This window comes from Oncorhynchus mykiss, chromosome 25 (assembly GCF_057628025.1).
Source record: "Oncorhynchus mykiss isolate SJ-2025 chromosome 25, ASM5762802v1, whole genome shotgun sequence".
In the NCBI taxonomy this organism is placed as follows: Eukaryota; Metazoa; Chordata; class Actinopteri; order Salmoniformes; family Salmonidae; genus Oncorhynchus; species Oncorhynchus mykiss.
In genome coordinates this window covers 27,087,067-27,101,626 of record NC_143046.1, presented here as the reverse complement: position 1 = coordinate 27,101,626, position 14,560 = coordinate 27,087,067, and the positions used below count along the sequence as shown (strand labels likewise).

General features: G+C 42.1%; 4 protein-coding genes across 11 annotated transcripts in view; all 4 read left to right on the top strand.

Moving 5' to 3' along the window:
* LOC110504427 (protocadherin gamma-A11-like) overlaps positions 1 to 14,560 on the top strand; it is a 244,201-nt gene that overhangs the window by 46,108 nt on the left and 183,533 nt on the right. The window lies entirely within an intron of this gene.
* Positions 8,359 to 9,900, top strand: LOC149971594 (protocadherin gamma-A10-like). The gene has a single exon (XM_090221511.1). It carries the CDS (start codon positions 8,359 to 8,361, stop codon positions 9,898 to 9,900), a length of 1,542 nt encoding a protein of 513 aa, XP_090077637.1.
* Positions 9,903 to 11,444, top strand: LOC118946031 (protocadherin gamma-A10-like). The gene has a single exon (XM_090221510.1). The coding sequence runs from the start codon at positions 9,903 to 9,905 to the stop codon at positions 11,442 to 11,444; it is 1,542 nt and encodes a 513-aa protein (XP_090077636.1).
* Positions 11,447 to 13,951, top strand: LOC110504425 (protocadherin beta-15-like). Its single transcript, XM_036970080.2, has one exon. The coding sequence runs from the start codon at positions 11,447 to 11,449 to the stop codon at positions 13,877 to 13,879; it is 2,433 nt and encodes an 810-aa protein (XP_036825975.2). The 3' UTR covers positions 13,880 to 13,951.

The following is a 14,560-nucleotide window of genomic DNA, read 5'->3' as shown; positions in this document are numbered from 1 at the left end:
AGTCACCTACTCATTCCAGGGTTTTTCTTTATTTTTACTATTTTCTACATTGTAGAATAATAGTGAAGACATCAAAACTATGAAGTAACACATAAGGAATCATGTAGTAAACAAAAGAGTGTTAAACAAATCAAAATATATTATATATTTTAGATTCTTTAAAGTAGCCACCATTTGCCTTGATGACAGCTTTGCACACTCTTGGCCGTCTCTCAACCAACTTCATGAGGTAGTCACCTGGAATGCATTTCAATTAACAGGTGTGCCTTGTTAAAAGTTAATTTGTGGAATGTATTTCCTTCTTAATACGTTTGAGCCAATCAGTTGTATTGTGACATTGTAGGGGTGGTATACAGAAGATAGCCCTATTTGGTAAAAGACCAAGTACATATTATGGCAAGAATAGTTCAAATAAGCAAAGTGAAATGACAGTCCATCATTACTTTAAGACATGGAGGTTAATTAATGAGGAGCATTTCAAGAACTATAATGAAACTGGCTCTCATCAGGAAAGGAAGACCCAGAGTTACCTATGCTGGAAAGGATACATTTATTAGAGTTAACTGCACCAAATAAATGCTTCACATAGTTCAAGTAACAGACACATCTCAACATCAACTGTCCAGAGGACACTGTGTGAATCAGGCCTTCATGGTCGAATTGCTACAAAGAAACCACTACTAAAGGACACCAATAATAAGAAGAGACTTGCTTGGGCCAAGAAACACGAGCAATGGACATTAGACTGTTGGAAATCTGTCCTTTGGTCTGATGAGTCCACATTTGAGATTGTTGGTTCCAACCACCATGTCTTTGTGAGAGATGCAGAGTAGGTGAACGGATGATCTCCACGTGTGTGGTTCCCGCCGTGAAGCATGGAGGAAGAGGTGTGATGGTGTGGGGGTGCTTTGCTGGTGATACTGTCAGTGATTTATTTAGAATTCAAGGCACACTTAACCAGCATGGCTACCACAACATTCTGCAGCATTACGCCATCCCATCTGGTTTGTGCTTAGTGGGACTATAATTTGTTTTTCAACAGAACAATGACCCAATACACTTCCAGGCTGTGTAAGGGCTATTTGACCAAGAAGGAGAGTGATGGAGTGCTGCATCAGATGACATGGCCTCCGCAATCACCCGACCTCAACCCAATTGAGATGGTTTGGGATGAGTTGGACCGCAGTGTGAAGGAAAAGCAGCCAACAAGTGCTCAGCATGTGTGGGAACTCCTTTAAGAATGTTAGAAAAGCATTCCTCATGAAGCTGGTAGAGAGAATGCCAAGTGTGTACAAAGTTGCCAGCAACGCAAAGGGTGGTTACTTTGAAGAATCTAAAATCTAAAATATATTTAGATTTGTTTAACACGTTTCAACATGATTCCACATGGGTTATTTCATTATTCTACATTGTAGAAAACAGTGAAAAAATAAAGAAAAACCATTGAATGAGTTGGTGTGTCCAAATTTTGACTGGTACTGTATATCTGAAGTGCATTCGGAAAGTGTTCAGACCCCTTGAATCTTTCTACATTTTGTTACGTTGCAGCCTTATTCTACAAGTGATTAAATAATTTTCCCCCTCATCAATCTACACACAATACCCCATAATGACTTAGCAAAACAGGTTTTCAGAAATGTTTGCAAATTTTAAAAAAATTAAAATAATAATTATATTTAAAAAGTATTCAGACCATTTACTCAGTACTTTGTTGAAGAACCTTTGACAGTGATTACAGCTTCGGGTCTTCTTGTGTATGATGCTACAAGCTTGGAACACCTGTATTTGAGGAGTTTCTCCCATTCCTCTCTGTAGATCCTTTCCAGCTCTGTCAGGTTGGATGGGAAGCGTTGCTGCACAGCTATTTTCAGGTCTCTCCAGAGATGTTCGGTTAGGTTCAATCTGGGTTCTGGCTGGGCCACTAAAGGACATTCAGAGACTTGTCCCGAAGCCATTCCTGCATTGTCTTGGCTGTGTGCTTAGGGCCATTGTCCTGTTGGAAGGTGAACCATCGCCGCTGTCTGATGTCCTGAGTGCTCTGGAGCAGGTTTTCAACAAGGATCTCTCTGTGCTTTGTTCCGTTCATCCTTCCCTCGATTCTGACTAGTCTCCCAGTCCTTGCCCCCCATCTCAACAGAGAAACTCTGGATCTCTGTCAGAGTGACCATTGGGTTCTTGGTCACCTCCCTGACCAAGGCCCTTCTCCCTCAATTGCTCAGTTTGGCCGGGCGGCCAGCTCTAGGAAGTGTCTTGGTAGTTCCAAACTTCTTCCATTTAAGAATGATGAAGGCCACTGTGTTCTTGGGGACCTTCAATAATGCAGACATTTTTTTGTACCCTTCCACAGATCTGTGCCTTGAAGGTCTGGGGTTATAAATTATTTGCCAGTTTTCCAGTTTTTGCCGTAGTGCTCCAGTGCTGCCCGCGCTGAGTAATGGAAACGGGTTGAACAGGCCGTGGCTCGGGTGGGGGGTCCCTGATGATCTTCTTGGCCTTCCTGGTGTTGTAGGTGTCCTGGAGGGCAGGCAGTGTGCATCCAATTGTGCGTTCGGCTGCACGTATCACCCTCTGAAACTCCTTTCTGTCTGCGGTGGTAGAGTTGCCGTACCAGGTTATGATGCAGCCCAATCTATGATCAGGGGAAACCCTGTTTGGGGTAAGGGGGTTAAGAGGTGGTAAAAATACACAGCAGGACAGTTAGGGCAGTATAGCATCCAGGAGAGAGAAGACAGCGCAGCATCCAGTGTTCCTCATGGGGCTCTGTAACAATCCTCCTCAGTTCTGATTTGTCAGCTCATCTCACCCCTAGGACAAGCATAGAAAAATAAATAATAGAATGAGAGACAGAGAGCACCAGGGCTGTTACTCTGTGGGTAAAAAGACAGGGACAAGGGACATATCAAGCTGGTGTCATGTGTATGGGTACTTACCTCACTAGAGGTCTTCATTCAAACTCAGTGAGCTCTTGGGAGAATGGGGCAAGGTAGGGGTTGAGAACAAACAGCTGGCTTCCTCTGGACCACCTTGTCATGCACTTTGTCCCGTCTTTAGGGTTCATCATCGTGGGTTGATTCAAACCTACAGCACATATCCTACATAGTTTATGAAATCATTTGAGGCATTGAACAAACACAAATAAGAAAGATAGATATACCTACTTCAAACCCTAGCTAACTAATACAACATTGCTATAGGCTACACAATATCACATATTATTTTACCAGACTGACAACATGTCGCTTTCTAGCTGTGTAACCAAATGTTTGCATACTACTGGTAAAGTGAACAAGTTTAGCTAATATTGTGCCATTATGGAACAATGTTTTTTTAATTAAACAACTGGTTGGCGGAAGAGGCTATACAGACAGTCCTGGCATGAAAAATGATGATTTATGTTGCACAGATGAGAGCCAAGTGAACCGAATCCCGCAGTGTTGTGACAGCTAAGGAGGACACTGTCCCGGTGGTTTTGACATTTATGCTCTCCTCATTGACTAAAATATACCACGGTGACATCTAGATGGCTACCAATATTAGTTATTTCTTCTGTAGGCTGCAATCCTACTTGAAATGCTGTATAATCCTGGGAGGGGAAAGAATTTGCCACGTGACTAGGTTCCACCACCGACACTGTGTTAGGCTACAGCTGACCAGTGGTACTGCACCTTAGGTAGAAACAACGTGTTTTATGTGTATAATGTGGCCTGTCTATCTGAAAAAATATGGGTCATTTTTGAAACTGCTAGAAACAAACCATTATCTCTGTAGTAACAGTGGAAACATAGCAGTCATGAATCTACACTCAGTCTATTCTGTATGGCACTCCGGGGCAGGCACACAGCCTATAATCACAATCACTATTCTCTGTGTGATGTTTTTCTAGTTTTTTAGTTTTTTGTTTTTCACAGCCAGATATTTACGAGCAATTTAGAGCAGACCAAAATGTATTTTGTCAGCTTGAGCTAGCTAGCCAGCTAGCAAACGTTAGCCAGCTAGTTTAGCAAAGGAAACATGTGGTAATACAATGTTGGCTAGTTTAGCTAAGGAAACATGTGGTAATACAATGTTGGCTAGTTTAGCTAAGGAAACATGTGGTAATACAATGTTGGCTAGTTTAGCTAAGGAAACATGTGGTAATACAATGTTGGCTAGTTTAGCTAAGGAAACATGCGGTAATACAATGTTGGCTAGTTTAGCTAAGGAAACATGTGGTAATATAATGTTGGCTAGTTTAGCTAAGGACACATGCGGTAATACAATGTTGGCTAACAATAAATATACTTATAAACAACTAAATTTACCTTCCCAGCAGCTGCTAGAAATATTATTTCACATCATAGGCGCTTCAAGAAGATATTTACTAAAATCATCTGAGCTTTATGTGTCTCTCCCGACGGCATGAGGTTGGCGCCTGAAACTGATCATTTTAATCTACAGTGTATAAACTATTACTGTAAAGAAATACAGTATATTAGACTAATTTTTAAAAGAGGCTTCCAAATTACAGTTCATTTTCAGCATTTTACCCATCATGCAGTTCAATCTACACCACGAATGTGGTGCGTAAATAAAATCACTGGGGAAGCCAAGCCAGAAGGAAAGCCATATTACAATCTTTGTGTTGTGATAATTGTGTTCTATGCTCTTTAATCTGTTAGTTCATATGTCTTGTGACCATGATATAGAGGCGTAAGGCCGAGACAATAAGAAGACACGGTGGCACAGAAAATTCAACCACACCTTGGTTTGATCACAAAACCAGACAGCAACCTCTGTCCGAAGTCCACAAAGCATTTCGCATGTAATAAACAGCTACATGACCTACTTACTACATGGTCAATCAAGTTCATGTTTCCGACATTTTCCGACTACTGAAAAACTATTGATTTAGAACCATGGAGAGTTACTGCAAGTCACGATGAAGACAGGAACTGCCTCCACTATTCCAGCACCATTTACACTTCAACATCATCAAATCACCTCTGCTTAGTCTAGTACAGTGACAACTAAAAGATACCAAAAACAATTTAGTCCAATCAATATGATGTGACTGTCCATGGTTCTCAGTTGTGTGTGTGTGCATTCTGCAAGTGGAAAAAACATGTTGACTCACCCTACTAGTAGAAAAAAGCCAATGCCCTCCTCATCTCTTTCACAAAACAGTCTGATTGTCATACAGTACACACTTTTATTTTTTCTTGTGCTAGTCTACCTGGCTCGCTAGCCTAACTTATTTTCATGGGCAACGTTAGCTTGTTAGCATTAGCCTTCTACATCTAACTACGTATTGAACTTCCATCCTCTCAGTCCAGGTGCACAATGTATGAATTCATAGTTAGATCAGAATAGCAGTTATAATCATTGGCCAGTATGGATAACTAAGTAAAACCACAAGTTCAAATCCCTGTCTCCATCCATTGCTAATTTATGAAAGGGACAATTTTAGCTAGCTAGCTGGCCACCGGAGGACAACAACACACACAATGAGATGCAACAATTCAAGTTGTTTCTGTCAATTACATATTTCTCTTGATAGAATGTAATTGGATTGAAGCCAAATCCAAACTGGCTTTTTTTTTATGCGCCAGGACCATTCACGGTTGAGCTCACTCAGTTTAGCTCAACGCTGATTGGCTATTTATCAAGGGAGGCCAAATGCTCGCAGGCTTCCCTTGCCTTCAATTCTACGGGCAGCAACAATGTCATACTATTTATGACCATTTATGACCAGACAGCATCAGTTAGATGGCCTACACATACAAAGACATGTTTTGTAGATTTTGTTTTGTCCCATTTCAACAGATGTAAATGAACTTGGCTATCTTTCACCAGCAGAAGTACCGTTAGAGAGAGAGAGAGCTAGCCAAATGTTGTCTAACATTAGCGAGCTAACTAGCTCACTAACGTTAGCTATTATTTTTGCCACAATCACACTAGACCTGAATCAAACGATGAATCCAGTGGGCAAACGATTGTAGATCGACATTCTGACGTTTTTTTCAGCTCAATGTGACTTTTTATTAGAGGCAGTATAGCAATGTAACGTTATATTGATTTATAACTTTCCCTAGCTAATTCCCTACTTTTCACACTGACACAGTAATAAACAGCTCTCCAGGCTTCACTGTTGTGGTGCACAGTCAGTACACAACACTGTAGTCATCATGTCTTAGGAGGATCAGATGTTGACAGGTGTCCCAGCAGGGTCAGACAGCCAGGGAAGACCAGTCTACGGAGGTCAGGTGAATTTTGCAGTATATTAACGATATCAGTGAATGATATAAAGTTCCATCTTGAGTTGATTGGTAGACCTACAGTAGCTACAGGGCAGCAGTTTAAAGCTACAGTCTGGGATCTGGGAATAATGGTCATTTCAATGATTGTACTATTGATTATATTCTTGTATAAAATCATGTAGAAATGTACACCAAGGTAATTATTTGTCATGCCTCATCGTAGCAGGATCAGATGGTGACAGGGGTCTCAGCAGGGTCAGACAGCCAGGGAAGACCAGTCTGTGATGAAGCTGAGGTGAAATTTTGCAGATACAACACTTTATTCACTCTGTGCAGCAAACACTGGACAAGCCAGAAAGATTTAAACTATTTTAAGGCAGTCTGACAATTGTCTAAAGTTGATTTCAGCTGAATCAAGGGTTGAAAGATGTGAGGAAGATCTGGGAAAAGCTATTGATGATCATGAATGGATACAGTTGTGTTTAAATGCCCAGTCATATCATCTCAGACATAAATGACTGCAGTTTAAGACCATCCATAGAACGTACCATATGTGAGTGAAACTGAATGACGTGCACTCAGAAATGGCATCCCTGTGCTGGAAGGTGTAAAGCACAAAAGAGGACCTATTTGCAAATGTTAACTGTATAACCTAGCATTTATAACGGCTAAGAAATGCATTGCCATTAATTGAAAGGTTGGTTATCCTCCCACAATGTCACAATAGATCATATACATATCACGTTATGTATCATTAGATTTGATTTATTACAAGATTAAGGGTATACTGGGCAACTTTTACAAGGTCTGAATGACTTCTATGGAATACTGTATGACAAAAGGAGTCTGTATTGAAAACATGCCCACGTCAGGGGAGATACTTATTTTGGCTATCCCTAGCTGATGGGCTTCTCAGTCCTGGCCCTGGGGATCTGCCGTCCTGTTGGTTGTCTCTCTGGCCTTGGCCTAACAAATCTGAAACCAATAATGAATTTTTCACTAAGATCCTAAGGCTGAGTGGGGTGTGTTGGGTTGGGAGCTGCAGGGTGGTGGACCACTAGGGGCAGGACGAGGCGACCCAGCTATATTGTGTGCTAGTAAAATGAACTCTACTGTACTATTAGGGCTATGAGATGAATTATATGGAGGATGTGTTGTTTCTGTGTGTTAATGTACAGTATATGTGTAGGTGGATGTGTTTTATATATGTATGTATATATATATATATATATATATATTAAACTTGTTTCCAAACCTTTCCTTTGGAAATTAAACAAAAAAATGTGTGAAGAAAATTGTGTTGGGGAGAGAATTTAGTTATTGACTAGAAGGGTGAGGGTTGGGCATGGAGGTGGCTCGGGCTGAAATGTGATATGAAGATGTCTTAATAAAGATGTTAAGTCTTTGTACTTTATGTTTTAAAGAGTTGTTCATTTGTTAGGCTATTGGTTAAAGGTGCAGCACAATATTGATTATTGAATTACATTTGATCCAGTTCAGTTTTATCAATCACTTAAACATATTAAATAATTATCTCTTACCTATAGCTAGATGACTGTGGGCATTTTTGTTTACTTTTTGTTGTTATAAATAGAGACAGCTAGAAGGGCCGTGGGTCATATTAGATTGTGTAGAAATGCAGAAAATTTGCTTTAGATGCCAAAAACAATTCTGGGGGAGGACCCCCAGACACCCCGACAGGTTATGTCAGCTTCTAACTTCTAAAACTAAAGTTGAGCTACTGACTGTGCTTATTAGGTTATCCCCATATGCTGGGGGCATACATCATGTATCTCCAATGTTTGATCATGAATAATGTCTATCTGAGACTTTTATTGAAATGTTATTAGCCCAATGTCAGCGTGTAATTTCTGAATGGTGCTCATAGGGTCGCTGTTCACCAGCGGAGGTAGAATAGATAGCTCTCCACCCATTGCTGTTGTCATTAACAAAGCTCTGGTTTCGTTTCCCTACATAAAATAATAGAGGTAAACGGTCAGACTGCGCACACACTTGTATTTTGTTTTGATAATCTAGTGAATGTTGATAGTTTTGTGGAATACTTTCTCCTTACATCGATCTGTTTAACTATATATATATGGATGTCGTTGGAAGTCTAAGGATGCTGAACAAAGGATTCTCAATGTCAGCCCTGGTCTTCTGCTTTTCTTTCTTTCTTCTACCGCTGCACTCCGCCTATGGAGACGTGAGCTATTCTTTTCCGGAGGAGATGAAACGAGGATCTGTTATTGGAAATATAGCCAATGATCTCGGGCTGGAGGCGAGCAGGCTGTCCGCTCGTAGGGCCCGTGTTGATACTGAAGGAAACCGAAAACGTTATTGTGACATTAATCTGAGTACCGGGGAGTTGATTGTTGCGGAGAGGGTTGACAGAGAGGGGCTTTGTGGAGAAAAGGTTTTATGCATACTAACATTCGAGTTGGTCCTAGAGAGTCCACTTGAGTTGCATCATATATCACTTCAAATCCAAGATATCAACGATAATTCACCCATATTTCCCAAGGATTTAATTAAGGTAGAAATCAGAGAATCCGCTGTGAAAGGAGCTCGCTATCGTGTAAACGCAGCTCACGACGCAGATACTAGACAAAACGCAGTGCAAATCTACGTACTACAAAGGAATAATCATTTTGTTTTGGGTTTGCAAACGAATAATGCTGGTATTAAATACGGTGAGTTAGTTCTGGACAAAGTATTAGACCGCGAGGAGCAGCAGGAGTTGAAGCTGTTGATGACAGCTGTAGATGGGGGCTCTCCGCAGAGATCAGGTACTGTAGTCATACACGTCACTGTACTGGATGCTAACGATAACGCCCCAGTGTTTAGACAGGCCGTCTATAAAGCCAGTCTGCCTGAAAACTCTCCTTTAGATACTGTAGTGGTTACAGTGAGTGCTACGGATGCAGATGAGGGATTGAATGGAGAAGTGACGTATGAATTTAGTCGAGTATCTGAAACAGCAAGGAATGTATTTACTATGGACCAGAACACAGGAGAAATTAGAGTGACAGGAGAAATAGATTATGAAGAAGAGACACAATTTGAACTTTTTAGTGAAGGGAAAGATGGCTTTGGTCTTTCTTCGGACAGTAAAGTTATTATAGACATTACAGACATAAATGACAATGCCCCTGAGCTATATCTAAAATCTCTGATTCACTCCATACCTGAGAACGTGTCACCTGGTACAGAGGTGGGCATCATTAACGTGCAGGATAGAGACTCTGAGAATAACCGACAGGTCCGCTGCTCCATTCAGCAAAACGTTCCCTTTAAGCTGGTGCCATCCATCAAAAACTACTATTCTCTGGTGACTACGGGCGAACTGGACCGTGAACTAGTGTCTGATTACAACATTACAATCACTGCCACCGACGAGGGATCTCCACCTCTATCCTCCTCTAAAAGTGTTCAGTTATCTGTAGCTGACGTCAACGACAACCCACCTGTGTTTGAGGAACAGTCCTATAAAGCCCACGTGACTGAAAATAACAAACCCGGTAACTCTGTGTGTTCTGTTACTGCACGGGACCCAGACTGGAGACAGAACGGAACAGTGATTTATGTTGATAGTTTTGTGGAATACTTTCTCCTTACATCGATCTGTTTAACTATATATATATGGATGTCGTTGGAAGTCTAAGGATGCTGAACAAAGGATTCTCAATGTCAGCCCTGGTCTTCTGCTTTTCTTTCTTTCTTCTACCGCTGCACTCCGCCTATGGAGACGTGAGCTATTCTTTTCCGGAGGAGATGAAACGAGGATCTGTTATTGGAAATATAGCCAATGATCTCGGGCTGGAGGCGAGCAGGCTGTCCGCTCGTAGGGCCCGTGTTGATACTGAAGGAAACCGAAAACGTTATTGTGACATTAATCTGAGTACCGGGGAGTTGATTGTTGCGGAGAGGGTTGACAGAGAGGGGCTTTGTGGAGAAAAGGTTTTATGCATACTAACATTCGAGTTGGTCCTAGAGAGTCCACTTGAGTTGCATCATATATCACTTCAAATCCAAGATATCAACGATAATTCACCCATATTTCCCAAGGATTTAATTAAGGTAGAAATCAGAGAATCCGCTGTGAAAGGAGCTCGCTATCGTGTAAACGCAGCTCACGACGCAGATACTAGACAAAACGCAGTGCAAAGCTACGTACTACAAAGGAATAATCATTTTGTTTTGGGTTTGCAAACGAATAATGCTGGTATTAAATACGGTGAGTTAGTTCTGGACAAAGTATTAGACCGCGAGGAGCAGCAGGAGTTGAAGCTGTTGATGACAGCTGTAGATGGGGGCTCTCCGCAGAGATCAGGTACTGTAGTCATACACGTCACTGTACTGGATGCTAACGATAACGCCCCAGTGTTTAGACAGGCCGTCTATAAAGCCAGTCTGCCTGAAAACTCTCCTTTAGATACTGTAGTGGTTACAGTGAGTGCTACAGATGCAGATGAGGGATTGAATGGAGAAGTGACGTATGAATTTAGTCGAGTATCTGAAACAGCAAGGAATGTATTTACTATGGACCAGAACACAGGAGAAATTAGAGTGACAGGAGAAATAGATTATGAAGAAGAGACACAATTTGAACTTTTTAGTGAAGGGAAAGATGGCTTTGGTCTTTCTTCGGACAGTAAAGTTATTATAGACATTACAGACATAAATGACAATGCCCCTGAGCTATATCTAAAATCTCTGATTCACTCCATACCTGAGAACGTGTCACCTGGTACAGAGGTGGGCATCATTAACGTGCAGGATAGAGACTCTGAGAATAACCGACAGGTCCGCTGCTCCATTCAGCAAAACGTTCCCTTTAAGCTGGTGCCATCCATCAAAAACTACTATTCTCTGGTGACTACGGGCGAACTGGACCGTGAACTAGTGTCTGATTACAACATTACAATCACTGCCACCGACGAGGGATCTCCACCTCTATCCTCCTCTAAAAGTGTTCAGTTATCTGTAGCTGACGTCAACGACAACCCACCTGTGTTTGAGGAACAGTCCTATAAAGCCCACGTGACTGAAAATAACAAACCCGGTAACTCTGTGTGTTCTGTTACTGCACGGGACCCAGACTGGAGACAGAACGGAACAGTGATTTATGTTGATAGTTTTGTGGAATACTTTCTCCTTACATCGATCTGTTTAACTATATATATATGGATGTCGTTGGAAGTCTAAGGATGCTGAACAAAGGATTCTCAATGTCAGCCCTGGTCTTCTGCTTTTCTTTCTTTCTTCTACCGCTGCACTCCGCCTATGGAGACGTGAGCTATTCTTTTCCGGAGGAGATGAAACGAGGATCTGTTATTGGAAATATAGCCAATGATCTCGGGCTGGAGGCGAGCAGGCTGTCCGCTCGTAGGGCCCGTGTTGATACTGAAGGAAACCGAAAACGTTATTGTGACATTAATCTGAGTACCGGGGAGTTGATTGTTGCGGAGAGGGTTGACAGAGAGGGGCTTTGTGGAGAAAAGGTTTTATGCATACTAACATTCGAGTTGGTCCTAGAGAGTCCACTTGAGTTGCATCATATATCACTTCAAATCCAAGATATCAACGATAATTCACCCATATTTCCCAAGGATTTAATTAAGGTAGAAATCAGAGAATCCGCTGTGAAAGGAGCTCGCTATCGTGTAAACGCAGCTCACGACGCAGATACTAGACAAAACGCAGTGCAAAGCTACGTACTACAAAGGAATAATCATTTTGTTTTGGGTTTGCAAACGAATAATGCTGGTATTAAATACGGTGAGTTAGTTCTGGACAAAGTATTAGACCGCGAGGAGCAGCAGGAGTTGAAGCTGTTGATGACAGCTGTAGATGGGGGCTCTCCGCAGAGATCAGGTACTGTAGTCATACACGTCACTGTACTGGATGCTAACGATAACGCCCCAGTGTTTAGACAGGCCGTCTATAAAGCCAGTCTGCCTGAAAACTCTCCTTTAGATACTGTAGTGGTTACAGTGAGTGCTACAGATGCAGATGAGGGATTGAATGGAGAAGTGACGTATGAATTTAGTCGAGTATCTGAAACAGCAAGGAATGTATTTACTATGGACCAGAACACAGGAGAAATTAGAGTGACAGGAGAAATAGATTATGAAGAAGAGACACAATTTGAACTTTTTAGTGAAGGGAAAGATGGCTTTGGTCTTTCTTCGGACAGTAAAGTTATTATAGACATTACAGACATAAATGACAATGCCCCTGAGCTATATCTAAAATCTCTGATTCACTCCATACCTGAGAACGTGTCACCTGGTACAGAGGTGGGCATCATTAACGTGCAGGATAGAGACTCTGAGAATAACCGACAGGTCCGCTGCTCCATTCAGCAAAACGTTCCCTTTAAGCTGGTGCCATCCATCAAAAACTACTATTCTCTGGTGACCACGGGCGAACTGGACCGTGAACTAGTGTCTGATTACAACATTACAATCACTGCCACCGACGAGGGCTCTCCACCTCTATCCTCCTCTAAAAGTGTTCAGTTATCTGTAGCTGACGTCAACGACAACCCACCTGTGTTTGAGGAACAGTCCTATAAAGCCCACGTGACTGAAAATAACAAACCCGGTAACTCTGTGTGTTCTGTTACTGCACGGGACCCAGACTGGAGACAGAACGGAACAGTGATTTATTCTCTCTTACCTGATGAAGTGAACGGTGTCCCAGTGTCCTCGCTTTTATCCGTTAACGGAGACACGGGGGTGATCCACGCTGTGAGGTCGTTTGATTATGAGCAGTTCAGGAGTTTTAAAGTCCACGTGATGGCCAGAGACAACGGTTCTCCTCCGCTCAGCAGCAACGTCACGGTCAGTGTGTTCATGATGGATGTGAATGACAACTCTCCTCAGATACTGTACCCCGCCCCGGAGGGGAACTCCTTCATGACGGAGCTGGTCCCCAAAGCTGCGCACGGGGGCTCTCTGGTTTCAAAGGTGATAGCGGTGGACGCGGACTCCGGGCAGAACGCCTGGCTGTCCTATCATATAGTAAAATCCACTGATTTGGGACTTTTCACTATTGGTCTCCACAGCGGAGAGATCAAGACAAAGCGGGACATTTCTGAATCTGACAGCATGAAACAGAACCTCATTGTGTCAGTGAAAGATAACGGACAGCCCTCTCTCTCTGCCACCTGTAGTATGTATTTAGTGATTTCTGATAACTTGGCTGAGGTGCCAGAACTGAAACATATCTCGTATGATGAGAACAATTCCAAACTCACCTCTTATCTGATTATCGCGCTGGTGTCCGTGTCCACATTTTTCCTCACCTTCATTATTGTCATCCTGGCCGTGAGGTTTTGCCGCAGGAGAAAGCCAAGACTGTTGTTTGACGGAGCGGTCGCCATTCCCAGCGCGTATCTCCCTCCCAACTACACAGAGGGGGGTGGAGTGGGAACTCTCCACAGCACCTACAATTATGACGCATACCTGACGACAGGTTCGCGCACAAGTGACTTCAAGTTCGTCAGATCTTACAATGACAACACGCTGTCTTTGGACCAGACACTGAGAAAAACTACAACTGAATTTGCTGAAGACTTTCGCGATTCGGAGGGATCCCCAGAGGTAGGCCTTTATTTTAACAGACGTGCGTTATAACTCTATAGGCTCCGTGGCAGATGTTTTACAACTGCAGGTCGTTTTTTTTACAAAGTAATTTTGTTCAGGATAAAAACTACTATTCCCACGGGACTGTCATAACGTCTGTTTCCTCTGCCACTGTTTAAAGAACTAAACGTAGCTCCAAATATGATGGTGTAATCGATTATGTTATCAATTCAACACCTTCATTGCAATGCTGGCATTTTTGCAGATTACATGTTGTTTGAATTGTGGTTCAAAACATTTTGTAGGATTGATAAATTAACTTTTTTTTAACGATTTGCCTACTGCACAATTGTAATGTTATAAAACATATTTGATACGCTGGTTCTATTTGGAATCAGTTTGTTGGCCTACTTGGATGGCATTTCAAAAGAGAAAAATTGACAAAGCTCTGTAGGACTATACTATGATGAGAAAAGTAGGGAGCTTTTGTTTGAGCAGTAGCGGATGTCGCTGTCTGTGGTACAGGTATGTCCGGTTTCTGTTGTAAAGGCGTTGTCAGTTCTACTCACTGTTTTTGTGGATTGTACTGATGAGTTCCAGATGACAAAATGACGGTGCAACTTCCATGTGCATTTTAAGGAAAAAAATCAGTTAGAAGTTAGATCTACCTCTTTTGTAATGCATTTTTTTCACACAAGTGTAAGCCTAACCTGTGCAGAGTTTACAATTGTT